This window comes from Coenobita brevimanus, chromosome 91 (assembly GCF_032717465.1).
Source record: "Coenobita brevimanus isolate Jiangsu-jjx chromosome 91, ASM3271746v2, whole genome shotgun sequence".
NCBI classification, from domain to species: domain Eukaryota; kingdom Metazoa; phylum Arthropoda; class Malacostraca; order Decapoda; family Coenobitidae; genus Coenobita; species Coenobita brevimanus.
The window spans coordinates 14334124-14353491 of record NC_137044.1 but is presented as its reverse complement, the minus strand read 5'-3'; the positions used below and the strand labels follow the sequence as shown (position 1 = coordinate 14353491).

Sequence of the window (19368 nt, the reverse complement as noted above, 5' to 3'; positions counted from 1 at the left end):
CCAGCAGGGGTTACAAGCACTGTATTTGGAGGGTAAACACTGTGCATGTATATACACACTTTACACGGGTCGGCCACCACGCTGCCTGAGAGAACGGAAGACTGGCTGGCTGCGTGTATGAGGCAAGGGGCGTGGGGTGGTGCTGGTCGTGTGTGTGTGTGTGTGTGTGTGTGTGTGTGTGAGAGAGAGAGAGAGAGAGAGAGAGAGAGAGAGAGAGAGAGAGAGAGAGAGAGAGAGAGAGAGAGAGAGAGAGAGAGAGAGAGAGAGAGAGAGAGAGAGAGAGAGAACAGAAAAGGGGTGATGGAAAGAGGAAGAAGATGAGAAAGAACAGCATGGAGGAGAAAGAGGAGGAAAGAAGGGCGACCAACAAAGAAGAGGGAGGGGATAAAAACAATCCTTGCACGAAAACGGAAGCAGAAGACAAGACAACGGCGAAGAAAATTAAAATAAAGACCAATAAAGAAATCCCTGTTATTTTTTCTCACAGGGTAATGGTAAATTCTGTACCTTAGTTCCCCCTAGAGAGAAAAAAAAATAATAACTCGGACTGAAACGGTGAGAGGAATATTGTGATGGAAAAATGGTCTCTCCTCCTTCCTTATGTGGCTGGTCTGGGGGTGAAGTGAGGGTTTATGGGTTTGCTGTTTGCTGCTGTGGTCTCAATTTTTTTTTCTTCCTTTTTTGAGGGTGGGAGATTATTTGGCTGTCAGGTGCATGGGGTTACACATACACACATGCATACATCACGCACATGCATACATACGCACACACACACACACACACACACACACACACACACACACACACACACACACACACACAGAAAGAGAAAACAAAGTATAACAAAATAACTCTCACAATATTAATACCAAATGACCCACAAAGTACCCAATGATCAGTGTAAGTCTGCAGATCCACCTACATATCAACGAAGAGCCTGAAAAATTCTCCCAGCATCTTTACTTTTCATCTCCCTCGCTTCTCCCTTTGTCACGAGGGAGCTTTGAATCTCCCTCAAGACAATCCTCCCTCACAGACGTCACTGGTTGGAAAGTATGACAGACACACACACTTCTTGCAGGGGAAAAAATAATGTCGAAATAGGTAGGGGAAAAAATGAAGATCAAAGAGAGGGAGAGATTGATGGGATGCCTAAAGATGATGTCCTTGTGTGCTGGCCTTTTGTTGTGGGGTATTTGAGGGGATGGGAGGGAGAGAGAGAGAGAGAGAGAGAGAGAGAGAGAGAGAGAGAGATGACAGAGTACACAACAAAGAGACAGACAGCGAATATCTTCAGTAGAATATCTCACTGCAACATTACAAGGGGATGGGTGGGGACGAGAGGAAGGGGAGACAAAAAGGGAGATAATGTGAGAAGGAGGAAGGGGTGTAAGGGGAAGGGGAGACATGAGAGATCAGGGGAGGGGGAAAAGGAGAGAGACAAGGGGAGCAGGGACCAGGGGGGGTAAGGGGAGGGGGGGAACAGGTAGTGATGTCCTGGCATGGGTGTTATGATGGGAATGCTGGGTACTGTGGAGAGAGAGAGAGAGAGAGAGAGAGAGAGAGAGAGAGAGAGAGAGAGAGAGAGAGAGTCGTGAATGGCTGACTAATAATTGGTATATTATCGTATTATCAGAGAGAAAGTACTTACCTAACTGCAGTATACAGGATTTTAGCTAGTTTTGTATTGTGTGTGTGTGTGTGTGTGTGTGTGTGTGTGTGTGTGTGTTACAGCACTTCACACATACTCTCACACTGGCCTTACAACAACATATGATCAGCACCACACACTCCTTAACCACACACCTGACACGGGCGTCCAGCTCTACCGTACACGCTAAGTCCTTGTTTTACGAGTCCTGAAGTGCAAATGATCCGTGGGAATAAGACACCACTTCTGTCTATGGGGGAGTGACCCGCCCCAGCCCACTGCTACATGCACGAGTATGTATGTGGATGGCTTTTTGGAGTACAGGGTGAACAGTGCATGTGGAAACAGTGAAGAATTGCCTGAGTTTGTGAGAAGGTGAGTCAGTACTGCTATCGAAGAACCTCAATAGGGTGTGAACAAGTGAGAAAGTAGTGAAGTCGGGTGCAGTAACAGGGTAAGAATAAATACAAAATCGTGAGCAGTACTGAAAGCCCAATAAAATGAGATACACAATCATCCACACATCACTCAGGCCACTGGAATCCTCGCTCCATCTAACAAGCCTAATCTTCTTGTCACTCTAAAACCATCTCCACATAACTTATAAATTCGAGACCTTGGTGCTATTCCTGTCCGACTTCCCCCATCGTGTTATGCAAGTGAAAATGAATAACAAAAAATCTGAACTGATTGAATAGGCTCCAATTTGTAGTTCTAAACATCCTCCTTATTCAACCCTCTTCAAGAATCACCACGAGGCTAAAGATGATCATCCTTATAGTAGGGTGGTGTAAAGTCGGTATTACCTTGAAGATGTCTCAGGTAGTGATTATGCAAAATGTAGCTTTATCTCTGAATGGCATAAGGTCGAAACTTCTTTGGAGGTGTCTTTGGTAATGGCTACGCAGGATGAGCTTTATGGTGGGGTGATGTTAGGTCGATATTGGGCCGGAGTTGGTTCACGTAATGGTGTATCTTGAGCGTTACATATCACGGGATCAATTGAGTGGCTTGGTCTTCTCACTCTCTCTCTCCTCCTCTTGTTTTCTTCCTCTACCTCCTCTTCCATCTTCTTCTTTTTCTTCTCATGATTTCCTTATTTTCTCTCGTTCCTCTCTTCCTCCTCTATTCCCCTCATCATGATACTTCCTCTCATTCTGTCTTTTTCCTTTCACTTTCCCCTACTCCCGTTTTCTTCCTTTATCTTCCCCTTCTTCTCTTCCCCTTCGCTTCCCCTTCTCTCTCATGTTTCTTCTTGTCTGGCGCTTTCCAAAATAATTTACAAAACAGGTAATTCGCGGACAAATAAGGAGTAAAAATTCGACCTCTCTCCTTGAATGCAGTGTACAGTCCATGCATTCATTTATTAACCATTCAAGAGGTTAGTAGTAGTAGTAGTAGCGATAAATAGGGGAACCTATGGCAGAGAAGGAAAAAGAACTGGGAGAAAAAGAGAAAGTGGTCAAGAAATGGAGAGAGAGAGAGAGAGAGAGAGAGAGAGAGAGAGAGAGAGAGAGAGAGAGACGCTAACGGTAGGCTAGTATTTGTGTCGTATTATGAGCACGTACATTTGAGCGTGTGTGTGTGTGTGTGTGTGTGTGTGTGTGTGTGTGTGTGTGTGTGTGTGTGTGTGTGTGTGTGTGTGTGTGTGTGTGTGTGTGTGTCCTTGCAATTTATGGGTCGTAAACTTGCACATACGTTTGTCCGAATGATGTGTGCGTTTCTCTCGTGTATGTGTGTGTGTGTGTGTGTTTAAATGAATGTGTAGGTGAAACGGTGTCGTCTGTCTCACATCTCTCACTCTCTTTCTCCCTCTCTCTCTCTCCTTGCCACACCATATCTTCCATTTTGCTCCTCTCTTTCTCTCTTTTCTAATATTCTATCTCCTCTCTTTGTCTCTTTATCTCCCCCCACTCACCCCTCTCCCATTCCCCCCTCCCACCCATCCTATCGCTCTCTATATCCCCTTCCCCTCTCCACACCTCTCATTTTCCTCCATCATCCCCCTCCTCAACCTCTCTACATTCTCTCTCTCTCTCCCATCTCTCAACACAACTCTCTTTTTCCACGATTTTTTATTTTATTCTATCCCTACCTTATTATTTTTTATTCATCTGTCTTCTGTTCTTCCTTCACGCTTTTCAGTCACATTTTTTTCCCATTTTTTTTCTTTCATTCTTCTTCGTTTCGTCCACCTTTCGCTTTCTTATTTACTTTGCATGTCTTTCCTCCCCATTCTTCTTCTTCCCTCCATTCTTTCCTTCCTTCTCACCTTCCGTGTATTTCCTCCCTCCCCTCCCCCACCTTCCCCCATCCTCTCCCCTTTCATGATCTTCAAGCCCCCATTCCCTCTTCCATCACTCTCTCTCTACCTCTTCCATTCTTCCCCATCTACCCTTTCCCCTCAACACCCATCACTTTCCTTCATTCCCTCTTCCTCCCATCCCAGTCCAGCCACTTTCTCTTCCCCTCCCGATCTTCCTCGTCAGCCTTCCTACTTATATTCCCCTCTCATTCCTCCATCCTGTCAGACCTGTCCTCCATTCTTTCCCCTCCCATCACTTTTCTCTCCTTCCCATCCCACCTTACGATACTCCTTCCATCATTTATCTGATTACCATTCCCCTGTCCTTCTCCCTATCCCTTCCTCCTCACCCCATGTCTTGTAGTCGTGGAAACTTTTTTTTTTTTCCCTACCGGTTTCAGTTGGAGGGATTGGTGAGTGGAGAAATCCCTCACGATCTGCCATTTTTAGGTCCGATTCACAGAAATTATAATACAGTCATAATCTCCTTCATATAGGCCTTCAAAGCGAAAACGTGTTGGTTGTTGTCTGAATATTTTTACTCCTTCGCACGTCCAATACCCTCCCCTATCCTTGCTTTTCCCTCTCTCCATTTTCCCTCCCTCCTTCCCCTTCTCTTTCTATTCTCCCTTTGCCCTCTCCCTCTCTTACCTATTTCCTCCCTCTCCCTCTCTTATCCCCCTTTCCCCTCTCCTCCCTCCCCTTCCGCCTCGTCCTTTCTTATCACCCTTTCCCTTTCCCCCTCTCCTGTCCATTCTTCCCACCTCTTCCATCACTTTCTCCGCATTCATCTCCCCCCACCCCCATCACCTCCTTTCCCCTTCCCCACACTTCCCCCACATCTCTCCACCTCCCCTCCCCAACACCTCCCCATCTCCCCTCCTTCCCCTGCCCCTACCAGCACTCCACCTGTTGCCCATCCATCAGGGAAGACACATGGCACCTCACCTCTGTAATGCCCGACTCACGCACATACCCAGCACACTCCCACCTCATACCATGCTCACCACATAGTACCTCATACTCACATACCCACCTCATACCGTACTCCTCACATACTCACCTCATACTGTACCCATCATATACCCAACATACTCACCACATAACCACGAACCTCACCACATACTCACGTCATACTGAATCAATCACATACCCATCACACTCACCACATAACCACCAAACTCACCACACAATCACCTCATACTCGCCGCATAACACATCATGCATAAAGAAGAAACCACCAATTATCTTGTACAATATTATTTTTCCTAATATGTGTAAATGCATAAGCCATATAAGCCATATTTATGAAACGTAATACTGAGCCTTATAAAGCGATGCGTCCGAGGGCGACACAATCTACCTATCCTCTCTCTCTCTCTCTCTCTCTCTCTCTCTCTCTCTCTCTCTCTGAAACATGAAGTGTGAATTCCATAGACTTTCTTTGTGTGTGTGTGTGTGTGTGTGTGTGTGTGTGTGTGTGTGTGTGTGTGTGTGTGTGTGTGTGTGTGTGCCTAATCTGTCACGTGTTTGTCCATGCACGTGGGCTGGGGTGTAGTGCCTCATAAAGCCATACTTAAGGCTTTTTTAAGAATGTGGAGGTGATAATCAAACAGCAATATTCAGGCCTCACGTGCAGGAATTAATAATGATTACCTGAGTGCTAATTACCGTAGGAATTAATGAGCGGGGGAGAAGGAGAAAGATAACGGGATGGAAAATGATGGGGAAGATTGGAAAATGAGGGGAATGGGGAACTGATAGTGGAGATGGGAAGTAGAAGACGATGGAGAAAGAAAAGGAGGGGGTTGAAAATTGGCAACAGGAAGGCGAAACGAAAAGAAAATGGGAAACGGATAAAGATAAAAATATAAAGGGAGAAAGAAAGAGAATAGAAGAATGTAGGATAAGGTATGAAGAGATAATGCAGTGAGAGAGAGAGAGAGAGAGAGAGAGAGAGATCTACAGCATAAATAAACGCCAGCAAATAGAGCCAGAAATTTATAAACATATATAACGACGCTGTCAAGTGTTCCCTTTGACTTTAACCATCCATCCTCCCATCCATCCATCAATCAATCAATGAACCAATCAATCAATCAATCAATATAGTCTTCATATCTATTCGCAACCCTCTATTTAGTTCTATTTTGAGGAGACTGATGCAGGTTGAATCTACCCCCGGGCAAGGCAAGTGGATTTCCTTAAGTCAAATATAGATAGTCTTGAGGTGGAAGGAATCATATACAAAACAGACGTCATCACCTTAGAGAGATTACCCCTTTGGAAGACCCTGAAAGACCTCTTGGATTAGGCAGCTGGGAATAGATATAAAGATTTACAGAGTGCGGGAAATAGACACAAGGGCACTGCTATATAAAAGACTAAGGGATGGCGATTAGAGAGAGAGAGAGAGAGAGAAATATATATGAAGTGACTGATGAATGGATGATTGAAATGAGGGATGACTACATAAGTGATCTGAATGGATGAAGATTGACTGATGTAAAAAAAATGGATATAGGTTGACAGATAGGTAAATGGAAAGGTGGGGACAGGAAGATCGATAAATAGACACATAACCTAATTTATCACAGCAAACACTCGATTTTACTCTCTCTCTCTCTCTCTCCCTCTCTCGACAAAAAATATATATCCCATAGAATTCTCACCAAAGTCCCCTCTCTCAAAAAAATAAAAATAAAAAATAAAAAAAAATCCACACAAAGTTCCCACCCCACCCTTGGACTGAGGACGGCTCTCTCTCTCTCTCTCTCTCTCTCTCTCTCTCTCTAATAGTACTTATAAAACTACTTCCCATTCACCCCCACCACAGCCTTTAGAGTGCGCCCCCCTTCTCTGTCTCCAGCTTTCCCTCTATTTCTCTCTCCCTCTCACCAAAAAATACCCCCACTAAAACTACCCCCACCTCACGCCCCCCCTCCCCAACCACCTTGAGGGGGTTGGGTCTCCCTGGAAATCACTGTCCTAATTGGATCAAGTGGGAACAGGGCAACGCAGAGCCTTCCTGAATGACAATGATGCTCAGTCACCCTCACCCTTACTTCACCCCCCTCACCCTCTCCCTCTCTCTCTCTCTCTCTCTCTCTCTCTCTCGGGTAGTTCCATATTTTTAAATCATAGTTCAGTCACCCTTTTCATATTTCTTATTTCCATTTCTTTCACATCTGGTTTTATTCGTCTGTCTTCCTCACATATTTCTTTTCTGTTTTTCTCACACTCTGCTGTTCCTCTGCTTAGTTTTTTTTTTTTAGTACATCTCCTCCTGCTCCTCTTCTTCCTCCTCCTTCTGCTCCTCTTCTTCCTCCTCCTTCTGCTCCTCCTCCTCCTGCTCTTTTTCACTCACGATTTCCGTCACGTACGTTTCTTTATTTTCTTTCGAAGTTCGCCACAAGGTATCTATTAAAAATGTCTTTTTCTCTCTTTCCGCGTATTTTCTTTTTTCCCTTTTTAATCTTTTATTTTTCAGTCAACATCTGTATTCAGGTAAGCTTTCTCCTCTTTCACCCCCGTTCCTCTCTCTCTCTCTCTCTCTCTCTCTCTCCCCTTTATACCACACCTCTTACGCTCAAAATCTTCCTACATTCTCTTGTCCTCTCCTTTCAGTTTCCCTTCTCAGGTTTTGCAGTTTTCCTCCTCCTTTCTCTTCCTCCTCTTTCCTTATTTACTCTTCCTTCCTTCCTTCCTTTCATACTTCTCTTCTTCTTACTCTCACATTCCCTCTTCTACGTTTTCTTATCGACCTCCCTATTCTCTTCCTTCTTCTTCTGCTCCTCCTCCTCTTCCTTCTTCTGCTCTTCCTCTTCTTCCTTCTTCTGGTCTTCCTCCTCTTCCTTCTACTTCTTCTTTTTCTTCCCCCTTCCCTTATTCCTCTCCTGCTCTCCTTCCCTTGCTCTTAAACTCCTTTTTATTTCTCTTCCTTTCTCTGTTTCCTCTTCTCTCTAATCGCTAAAGTTCTCTCACTGTTCTCTCCCCTCTCTTTATTCTCCATTCCTACCTCGCTCACCTTTCCTCTTCCTCCTCCTCCTCCGTCTCCTCCTCCTCTTCTTCCTCTTTCCATTCCCCTCCCTCTCTTCTGTAAAAGCACTTTCTCGATTTTCTTCCTTGACTTTATCCCTCTGGTTTCAGCGTCCCCAATTCTCTCTCTCTCTCTCTCTCTCTCTCTTACTTTCAACATCACATTCCCTCCACGAAATACTGCTTAATAAAATGACATACGAAAAGAAGGTAAGGACAGAATCGCAGAGAAGAAGCATGGAATAATAGAGACACAAGAAAAAATAAAAGGACCAGAAATAGGGAAAATAAGGAATGGAATGACACGTGAAAATAGGAGAGGACATTCCGTAGACTTCATCACGAAACTACACCGAAAAGAGTATTTAAAAAAGAGTTATAAAAAAGGTGGAGGAAAGAAGGACAGAAGCGGGTAGAGTGAAGGATAAAATTACTCTTAGTCAGATGGATGGCAATTATTTAATACACTTGAATTTTGACATAATTACTAGACCAATTATGATAAAGACATGCGTTTCATAAAGTTGGATTGGAGAGAGAGAGAGAGAGAGAGAGAGAGAGAGAGAGAGAGAGAGAGAGAATATCGTAACGCACAAGTTCACGTTCAGCGGAAACTGCGACAAAAAAAAAAAAAAAAAAAGCACAAGGCGATAAGGGTAATGAGGGTGCGGCGGGGTGATGTTTGTTGACGGCAGAGGTCATGTTGGGTCGCGACAGATGACACGATAAGGTCAGGTCGGGGCAGGGGAGGTCAGGGGGCGAAGTTATAAAGGCTCCTAATTTATTCTTACTTTAAATAGGTCTTAGTGGAAGTTAATATTTTGTCTGTTTATTTATTTATTTATTTATTTTTTTTATTTTTTTTTTATGCGAGGAAGAAGGAACCAAAGGCCATGGCCCGCAGTAACAGTTCCCTCCAAGAGAAAAACAAAATACAAGAGAAAGCCAAATTCAAGATCCGATCATTTTGAGATGCCTGGACACACTGAGTTTGAAAGACTGGAGATCATAGGCAGCAGGAAATACAGATAGAGGGAGACAGTTCCAGAGCTGACCTGTTGCATAAATGAAAGACTGGGAGTAACGGTTAACTCTTGCATTAGAGAGTTGGACAGAAAAGGGATGAGAGTTTGCTGCCAGACGGGTGCTACGCGCCCGTCGTAGAGGTGGAGGAATGCAAGCAGACAGTTCAGCAGAGCAGTGACCATTAAAGTAGCGATAGAAAAGAGATAAAGATGCAACAGTGCGGCGAAGAGACAGAGGTTGAAGGGAGTCAGTAAGAGGAGGAGAGTTAATGAGACGAAAAGCCTTTGACTCCACCCTATTGAGAAGAGCTGCATGTGGGGAGCCTCCCCACATTCTGGGGGATCCGTTGCACCTTTTCCTATGTGATTTATTTTGTATATTACACCTTGACATTTTCCCGTTTTCCATTTCCATCGCTTTAATATCTGCAGAGTTTGCGTTACTTCCATACAAAAGAATACTGAAGTAAAATGTGTTGCATAAATCGCTAAGGAAGAGGTGAAGGGTAGGACCTCGAAGCAACATAGGATTCAGCCCTATAGGTGAAGACAAGGGTATTCACAAACACTCTAACCCAAAACTAAAGCTTGAGAGGGTTTATAAATAGGGCCCAGGCATGGTAGGGTGGGGGAGGGGGTGAGATGGGGACTGGGAGGCTTGGGTGAGTGAGGGATAAGCGTGATTAAATTAAGGTGTTCTATAACTGATCTCTCTGTCTGATGGGAGGCTGTGATGAATGTATGAAAAATGTATCAAAATGTATGAAAATGTATGAAAAATATATCAAAATGTATGAAAAATGTATGAAACTATGAAAACTGTATGAAAAATGTATGAAAAAATGTATGAAACTATGAAAAATGTATGACAAATGTATGGAAAAATGTATGAATAAAAGCACTGGATGAATATAGGAAATGTATGAGCCTAGAGCACCTTGATAAATTCGATGGGAGATATGAGAGATAAGAATGGGGTGCTTTATGATGGGAGGCCACGGTGAATGTATGAAAAAATGTATCAGTAAAGGTGATGTATAAGTGAAAGGTAGGTTCGTGGGAAACTGAAAAAGGTATGAAGAAAGACAGATATATGAATTAAAGACACTATGTAGGGCTACTGGAACTTGAAAAAAGAAAATGTATGAACAGAGGGAAACTGTATAAGGAAAATCCAAGCATAAGGGAACTATAGAAATGTATGAATCAGTCCAGAATGTATGGAGTGGAAAATGTATGCCCGTGGAACCTGATATACTCGATGGGTTATACAATATTCATTATTGTATGGGAGACTTAATACACGCTGATGGTGGAAAATCTGGTCCAGGCTTCACTGCTTATATGTCCACTATATATGGTATACTTCTCATAATCCTACCATACATCACGATGCTACCATAACTCAAAACCCTGCCATACTACCATACTTTAATACCCTACCATGCCTACCATACCTCACAACCCTACCATAATTTATACCCCGACAGACTGGCTCCTTATATCCCGTTCATAATGTCACCCTTTCCCCTCTCCTTCTCCCATTCCGCTTTCCTTCTCCCTTCCCCTTAACTACCCCTCCCCAACCCACTTCTCCCCCTTCCGCTTCCCCTTCCCCTCCCTCCCGTTACTTTCTCCAGTCTCCTTCCTCCCCCTCTTCCCTTCATCACCTTCCCTATCCTCTTCCTCCCCATTCCCCAACCCCATTTCCATTTCTTACCTTTTCCCTTCTCTCTTTTACCCCCTCACAACTCTTTACCAGCCTCATCCCCTCCCCAGTCACCACCTACCCTTCATAGCCAACTAACAGTCCTTCTCTTTTCCCTTCCTTTTTCCTCCCTCCCTTACCCCTTACCCTTTATGGCTTCTCACTACCACTTCCCCTTTCCCCTTCCCACCCTTCTCTCCTCTCTTTCCATTTCCTCCCCCCTTTCCCTCTTTCCCTGCCCAGTCCCCTCTGCGCCCTTCCTTTCCCCTCTCCTCCCCCACCCTACTCACCAACCCTACCCATTCATCCCTCGTTTCTCCCACTTCCCCTCCATTCCCCTCTCCTTCCTCCCTTTCCCCTTCCTCTCAATTCCCTTTTCCTCCCTCCCTTCTCCATTCTCTCCATTCCCTTTACCTCCCTCCCATCCCCTCTCCTCCCAGCCCTTCACTACCTCCCTCCCTCCCCTCGCTGCATCGATCTGTCGTCGTTACAGTCGTTAGGGTCGCACATCCATACCATATATTACGGAAAACAACCCTTAAGCCATATCACTTCCTCTGCCACGCCATTTTACGTAACCACAGCTGTATATTAACCAGCAGATCTAGCGACGTTTCCTATAGTTTATCATCTGAGGGTACTGGTCCACTCCCGGAACTTAAATACTTAGTCGTGTTAGCACTGAATCTGATGAATCTTAGTTACCAGGTACGACTGAATCTCCTTGGTTACTAGCCAAATCAACCCTCGCATCCGGCTACACTTGGTCATCAATTGGACTAAAAAGCGTCGCGGATCTAAGTCAGGTTAAAAAAATATATGCTATAGTTGTGAATAAAATCATGTGTCGTTAACCGCAGTGGACTAGAAAAATTATCCCCCATCGCTTATAGATTATTATTATTATTATTATTATTATTATTAGTATTAGTATTATTATTATTGTCAACTACCCTCTACATACGACAACGCTTTTCTTTACGTAATCTATAATACAGGAAGGAATGGAAAAGAGGAAGAGGGAAAAGTAGGGGAGGAGGAAGTAGTAAGGAAGGATGGGCATTAGGAAGCAATGAGAAGCATAAAACAAGAGGAATACAAAAAAAGACAGAAAAGAAGGGGAAAAGAGGGAACAGAGGCAAGAGGGGAACAATATTAGAGGGGAGAGGGGGAAGAGAGAAAAACTAGCAGAAGAAATGAGTAAAGCGAGTGCTAGAGAGAGTGAGAGTACAGCCAGTGTTTTTGGAAATGGATGTGAAAAGGGAAACAGGAAAGAGAGGAAGAGTAGCAGGGAAAAAAGGGAGGGACGAAATGAAGACTCTGAAGGAAGATGGGTAGTTGGAAAATGAGAGGAATGGAGAAAGATGAAAGAAGGAAGAGAAAGAGGGAATGGAGACAGGGAAGAGGGAAAGATGTGAAAAAAAAAGACTGACATCAAAAGAATAACAGAAAATCAGTAGAGAAATGAGAAAGTGGGTGAAGAGAAGAAAAGTTTGGGGGGGAAATGGGAAAAGGAAAATAAATGAGGAGGAAGGGAAGAGGGGAAAATACGAAGAAAATGCGCGAGGGATATGAGAGGAAGAAAATAGGAAGGTACAGGGAGGGAAGTGAAGAAGAAATAAAATGAAAAAATGGGAAAAAAAACAGAAAAGGAAACAGTAAACAGCAGAAAAACAATGCACTTCGCCCCCTAGTGAGAAGAAAAAGTGGAGGGTACAGGGAGGGAAGTGAAGAAAGGAAGAAATGAAAAGGAAAACAGGTAATTAACTGAGGAAATGGAAATAAGAAACAGTAGGAAAGACAACACACTTCCCCCCTAGTCCCCTGTTTACTTACGTTGTTGTTCTGCAATTACACATGCAAAACTAGGGAAGGCTCAGTTTATGGCTGCTTTTCATGCATCAGCGTTTATAAATTCGTTTCCTTGTCGTATCTGATGTGGGAAGAATTGTGTGTTAGTGTGCTTTATTATTGTTGTTGGAGCTGCTGTTGTTTATATTATTATTATCATTATTACTAATATTATTATTATTATTCTCTCTCTCTCTCTCTCTCCATTCAGCTGCACTCGCCCTCCCCTCCAAATCTCTTCTCCCTTCCTCCCACCCTCCCTCCCCTTCCTACATCTATCGCAAACCATATACTCCTCTCTCTCTCTCTCTCATGCCCATGCCGCTCTCTATCCAGCCCGACCACCCATCTCCCTCCCTCCCTCCCTTCCTCCTCTCCGTTTTCCCTTTTACCTCTCCCCTCTCCCCGGCCTCCCGCTCCATTCATCCTTCCCTCACCGTTCTCTCTTCCGCTCTCCTCCCCTCCCCTCCTCTTCTCTCGCCTTCCCTCCACTCCCCTCCCCTCGTCTCTCCTCCCCTCTGCTCCCCTTCTTTTCTCTTCCTTCTTCCCTCCCCTTCCCATATCCCCCACATTCCTCCCTCTTGTATTCCCTCCTATTCTTCCTTCATTGCTCTCTCTTCCCCTCCCCTCCCCTCCCCCTCTCCTCACTCCCCTCATCTCTCCCCCTTCACTTCCCGCTCCACCCACTCTCTCACCCTCCCCTGTTTCTCTCCGTCTCCCCTACTTCCTTCCCCTTCATTCACTTCCCTCTTCTCTCCCTCCCTCTCATCCACTCACTCTTTCCTCCCCTCTATGCACAGAGCTGCTTCCCCTTCCTCTCTTTCCCCACTCCTTCCTCTCCCTTTTCTCTTCCTCTTTTCCTCCTCCCTTCTCCCCTTTCTACCGGGCTCTCCTCTATTTTCTCCCAACTCATTCGCTGCACTTTACCCTCCCTCCCTCTTCTCTTTTATTATCCCTTTCCTCTCCTACTTTCCCTTTTTTCTCCTCTTTTTTCCCTTTATCTTCCCTTCTTACCTGTCTCTCACCTACAGTCCTTCTTCCCTGTCTTTTCACATTCTTCCTCTCTCTCTCTCTGTCTCCCATTCCTCCCTTGCTTTATCTCTCCTCTTTCCTTCCCTACTTCCTCCCTATCCATGCAGGGGCAGGCTGGGGTGGTGGCAGAAGTAAGCTGGGGTAGTGGCAAGGGTAAGCTGGGGTGGTGGCAGGGGCAGGCTGGGGTGGTGGAAGGGATAGGCTGGGGTGGTGGCAGGGGCAGGCCGAGGTGGTGGCAGGGGCAGGCCGAGGTGGTGGCAGGGGCAGGCTGGGGTGGTGGAAGGGATAGGCTGGGGTGGTGGCAGGGGCAGGTCTGGGTGGTGGCATGGGATGTCTGGGGTGGTGGCAGAGGCAGGCTGGGGTGGTGACAGGGACAAGCTGGGGTGGTGGCATGGACTGGCCGGGGTGGTGGAAGGGACAGGCTGGGGTGGTAGCAGGGGTTGGCTGGGGTGGTGGAAGGGACAGGCTGGGGTGGTGGCAGGGGCAGGCTGGGGTGGTGGCAGAGTGGCGTGGTATTGATTCCTGGGGTGATCTAGTGGAGGTGCTGTTATCAGGTTGTTAGCCACTCTGTCCCACCCTACACTTCCCTTACACTCATCAAAACACCTACACTTCATTTTCACTCACATCTACACTTCAGTTACACTTCTCACATCTACACTTCATTTTCACTTCTCACATCTACACTTACCTTACACTCATCACAACACTTACACATCATTTACACTCAAATGTACACTTTATTTACACTCCACAACACCTACACTTCATTTACACTTCTCACATCTACACTTCATTTACACTTCACACAAAACGTACACTTCACATATCACTTACACTTCACTTCTTTTCCTACAGCACCTACAGTTCACCTACACTTCTTGCAATACTGACACTACACTTATACTTTAAACAACACTTCCACTTCACTGACGCTTCTCACATCCCCTACACTTCACTTATACCTCACAATAAGTTCACAATCCACAGTTCTACACTCCATAACTTACATCACAAACTCCCAACCCCACAAAACACCAACCTTTCACGCTTCACCGACACACTTAACATAATCACACACTTCACTTTACCTGCCTCACGCTCCACAACTTTGCTAATATACTGAAAACATTTAGCTATTAATCATGCAACAAAGCGCAGTATTTCATCAGTTATAATGCTATTGGACACCGAGTATTGTTGTGGATTTATAGGCACATTCATTTCACTAACTGATTCTACCATTAACCCAGAACCGAAATTTTACATGCATTCATACAGAGGGGCATGTGAACGTTGCGAAGCGAAAGAAAAGCTTGGACTTTTTTTTTTTTTAACGTGTGTGTGTGTGTGTGTGTGTGTGTGTGTGTGTGTGTTGGGGACTACCACCTATTCTGAAGGAATCTTTTTTTTTTTTTTAATTAACTTACTGCGACCTCCCGACGGTTTTATTCATCCCTAGGAAGATTTTTTTTTTTTTTCGAACCAAGGTCATTAGATACAGCTCCCATTAACCTCTTCACTGCGAGGGATTTTTCTGAAGCTGAATAAAATCGTCTGCTGGCGTAGTTCATTTTAACCAGGAATTTCATAAAACTTCTTCGTACTGGGCCCTGAATTCCTACAGGAGTATCATTAACGCGTATCTACGGGATCCTTAGACGGGCAGCACTCTCATGGTCGGCGGAACTCTAGTATTCCACTCGACACCATTTTATTCAGTTGGGATGTGGGTTAATACAAATACTCTTCTCTCAAGAATATTGTAGCACTCCATTCCAGCTAACGCCATACGATTTTATTCAGCTGATGGTGAATTATAAGGGCTCAGTCCGCTATTACCGTTTCTAAATGGAAGAGAACACGCAGGGGTGGGAAAAGGAAGGGAGGGGGCATAGGGTAAGGGGAGGTTGGATGGGGAGAGTAAAGGGAGGACAGCGCCGTGGGGATGGGAAGAGAAAGGGAAGGGACGGGACGAGGGGTGAAGAGCAAGTGGGGAGGAGAATAAGTGGGGAAGGGCTGGTGGAAGAGTAAGGGGGGCCAGGAAAAGCGAGAGTAAAGGAAGGACTAAAAAGATAGGGTGGGGGAGTAAAGAGAAGGGGAGCGGGGTGCAGAGAGGAAGGGTAAAGAAAGGAGAGAGCGTGGGGTGGGGAGGGTGAAGGGGAGTAAGTGGAGTGCGAGAGGAAAAGAGTAGGGGAGGAGGATGGACCCACCGGAGTGAGGAAGGTAGGGACGGGAGGGGACGGACGGGGAGAAGGGGAGGGGCGCTAAGGTAGGGAGGGGCGGGGAGGGAGAGGGCGATGGGAGGTGCGGGAAGATGGACCGGGGACGGGGGAGGGAGAGAGAATATCATGCATTACATCCTCACCAATCCAGCCCAAACTTAACTAAACTGGGTACCTAACTAGAAAATTCACGAAATCCGCTTTTTATCAGTGTTCAGTCACCCAGTGCGCAGATCTGATACATAAAGTTATTTCTGGATTACGTGTCACCTATGAACGAATGTCAGGATATTTTGATTTTTATTTTGTTCCTCTCGAGGCGACAGACGTCAACCCCGTGACATTGGACGGACGTTTACCCGTGTTGATGTCGCGCTACGGTATTTATTTTCCTCGCTCCCTACCTTCCCTGTCCCTCACAGGCTTGCCAAACCCACTAAAATCCCCCAGGGACATTTAATATACCCCCTCGAATCCCCAAATCCCATTCCCGATGTCGATCTATTAACAGAAACTCGAAAAAGTTTTTAAAAAAGTTCAAGGGTTGAGGTGGTAGAATTCATAACTACGCTCCGTGGCGAGACCTGGCACGTCCCTCCCGTCCCACTGTCCCGTTTAATTTTGTAAGTTCTCCAATGCCTTTCCTCTTGCATATGGCTGAGTTATGAAGAGCTGGTGAGAGGGAGGAGCCGCCTGTACCTGTGTGCGTCGACTGGCTCGCATCACTGCTATTTGTCATGGAAAAAGAGTGGAAATGGAAGAGGTGAGGTTTATCGAGTACATCCCTGCCTCTCCCTCCCTCCCTCCCTCCCATCTCGGTCCGGCCTTGACACATGACCCTAGCAAGTCCTGTGCTCATTGCACGGTCTCTCCAGCCTCATCCTCACCTCGCACTGGCCCTCCCTGGCTCCCTGGTCGTCAAAACACAACTCTGCAACAGGCAAAGTCAGTTTGTTTATATATTGTGTTTGGCCGATATAAAAAATCATGCAATCTTCACGCGCGGAGATGCCACTTGCCGCTCGACTTACGGTTTCGTTGCCCGTTTTCTTTAAGTTTTGATCGCAACGTTCCTTTTATGACATCAACAGAGACATATATAATGCTAGATACGATTCACACAATGTGTCACCGGAAAAGTAATAACCGCGAGTAATAGTAAATGATATTGATAACTCCGCCCATCGTACTGTGGCAGCTGCTGGCCGGGCGCTGAGTCTATATATAAGGCGCGGGGTCGCTCCTTGGCTAGGTAGACCGATACATGAGTGAGAGGAGAGTACGTCGCTGCTATCTCAGGTTTTAGGACTTGAGAACTTCTACTTAGTGCTTTAATAGACTTTAACCAATTTTAGTGATCAAAATGTTGCCACAAAGCGTAACAGATCGTTCCACATCGCCCACCACAACTCAGGGAGTAATATTTGGATCTCAGCTAGTCCAGGCAAACTCCAGAACTCCTTACAGCGATGCTACTCAGGTAAGTTTTGTCATGCTGTCATTTCTGTGCTGCTGTCTTGGTTGTGCTGTTTCGTGTGCATGGCCGTTGCTGTCCTTCGACCTGGCACCCACCCGAGAAGTTTTATTTATTACTGATAAGACAGTGGATCCCCAAAACTTTTATTACGACTCGCGCGAGCTGTGTGTGTGCTTAAGTGCAGTTTCATTCCCCCCAAGTTTTAAGTTTTATTCTGTTAAGTTCTTATGACAGTGTTGTGTTGCCAGAAAGTGCATGTGGCCCCCCAAAGGACTGTCATGAAGTGCAGTGTCTGGAATGACCCCGTTTGATTAATTTGTGTTTTGGATGATTTTTGCACACTCAAGTTGGACTCTGACGAAAAATGCATGTGTGTGTTTATCTGATATTTACATGAGTGCAGGAAAATGTCAAACCCTAAAGTGAAATAAGCAAGGAAATGGTAATGACGGGAATGAAAAGTGTGACGCAAGGAAATGATTAACTCTGAACTCTCGCGTTTACGTGCGGAGTGTGACTTTGCGACTTAGTGCCTGCTTGCCATGTGACTGACGCGGAAATGCCCACGAGTTTATCCGCACACCCTAAGATGGCTATTATTGTCCTAGATACTTAAAATTTACCGAGTTTTGTGCTACTAGTAAACTGATGTGATGATGTTAGTAGATACTGGTGTGGACTGGTGATGTGGTGGTTTGAGTGTGATGCTATAAAAAGGTGATATGGTTTGTATTTATGGGGGTGGGTTAATGTGATGGTGTTATATTTATTGTTTTTCACTGATGTGATGGTTTGTCTATGTTCATGGTTTGACTGTACGTTCATTAACACTAACGAACATACAAACTAACCATCACATCACCAGTCAGTACCTGTATGGTGTTTAATTTTTGGTGAAGACTGGTGATGCGATGGCTGGGTTGGGCGAACGAGTATGTGTTATTATTGTGCTACACGTAAAAGTCACTCCACGGCTGGTGTGAGGATATGGTTGGGATCCATTTGTGTGCACTAGTGATGTGATGGCTAGTTTGAGTGTGTGTGACATTCACTGTGCTTTTGCTGCTAGTGATATATACTGTGATGGTGGATGACTTTGTTGGTGTGCAAGCTGTGAGACCGTAGTTATTACTGTGATACATATTTAAAATTTGGTAGCTTTGTGGTAAAAATCATGTGGGGCGACAGTGCTTGACTATATGTGTGGATCTGAGTTTTCATTACTGTACTAAATACTTAAAATTTACTAACTTTTTTTTTTACTACTGTGTATGATGTGATTAGGGTTGGGTTTACTGGTGTGGACTGGTGATATTACACTTGGTCCAAAAGTGTTTCATTGTAGAAGTGTTGTTTACATTTTATATACTTTTGTGCAATGATAACGTGAGATGATGGCAGTTTGCTATATCAGTGTCGACTGCTTATGTGAGAGTTGGTTTAAGAGATGTCAGTGGCAATTAGTGTGATAAATGATCAAAATTATTAAACATTCAACTATTAGCATTACGACTCGATGGTGGGTAAATTTATTCATGAAAGCTGATGTGATGGTAATTTGAGAGCTGTTCATTAGTTTTTTTTTCCCCACGAGATTAAAGGTTCAGATTAATACTTTTTTTCTTCTTTTACTGCAAGTAGCATTACGATCGTAATTAAAATGATCTGTGTGGACTGTTGCTGTGATGGTTTGCCTGAGAGCAGTGTTCAACCGTCCAGCTTTGAGCCTTGTTGTTTTCCACGAGTTGGGGAGATCGTGGAGGTGGAGGTGGTGGGAGGTCGTCTCTTAATTAATGCCGTTCAGGTGTCGGACTTCTTGCCGGAATTTTCAGAGCCCACGTGAGGGATTTTTCAGAGGGACCTGGACGAGTTTGACCTGACTTAGCTCTTTCCTAACTTGTAGTCGTTTGGCGAATCTGCTCGTAAGGCTTCAAGTAAGTGAAAACAGTTGCGGTTGGCGACGTTTCTGGTGAGGTGTAAAAACGCTAAGTGGAGAAACTCAATATTGTCGCTTTAACTTGGGCTATCGCACCTCCTCGATCAAGAGAAGCAACAT

General features: G+C 45.0%; 1 protein-coding gene across 1 annotated transcript in view; it reads left to right on the top strand.

Moving 5' to 3' along the window:
- Nucleotides 1-17115: 17115 nt before the first annotated feature.
- Nucleotides 17116-19368, top strand: part of LOC145411827 (uncharacterized) — a 133178-nt gene continuing 130925 nt past the window's right edge. Inside the window, exon 1 of the mRNA XM_080281788.1 lies at nucleotides 17116-17315. Coding sequence (XP_080137914.1) covers nucleotides 17199-17315 — 117 coding nt within the window. The 5' untranslated portion in view covers nucleotides 17116-17198. The remainder of the gene's footprint in view (nucleotides 17316-19368) is intronic.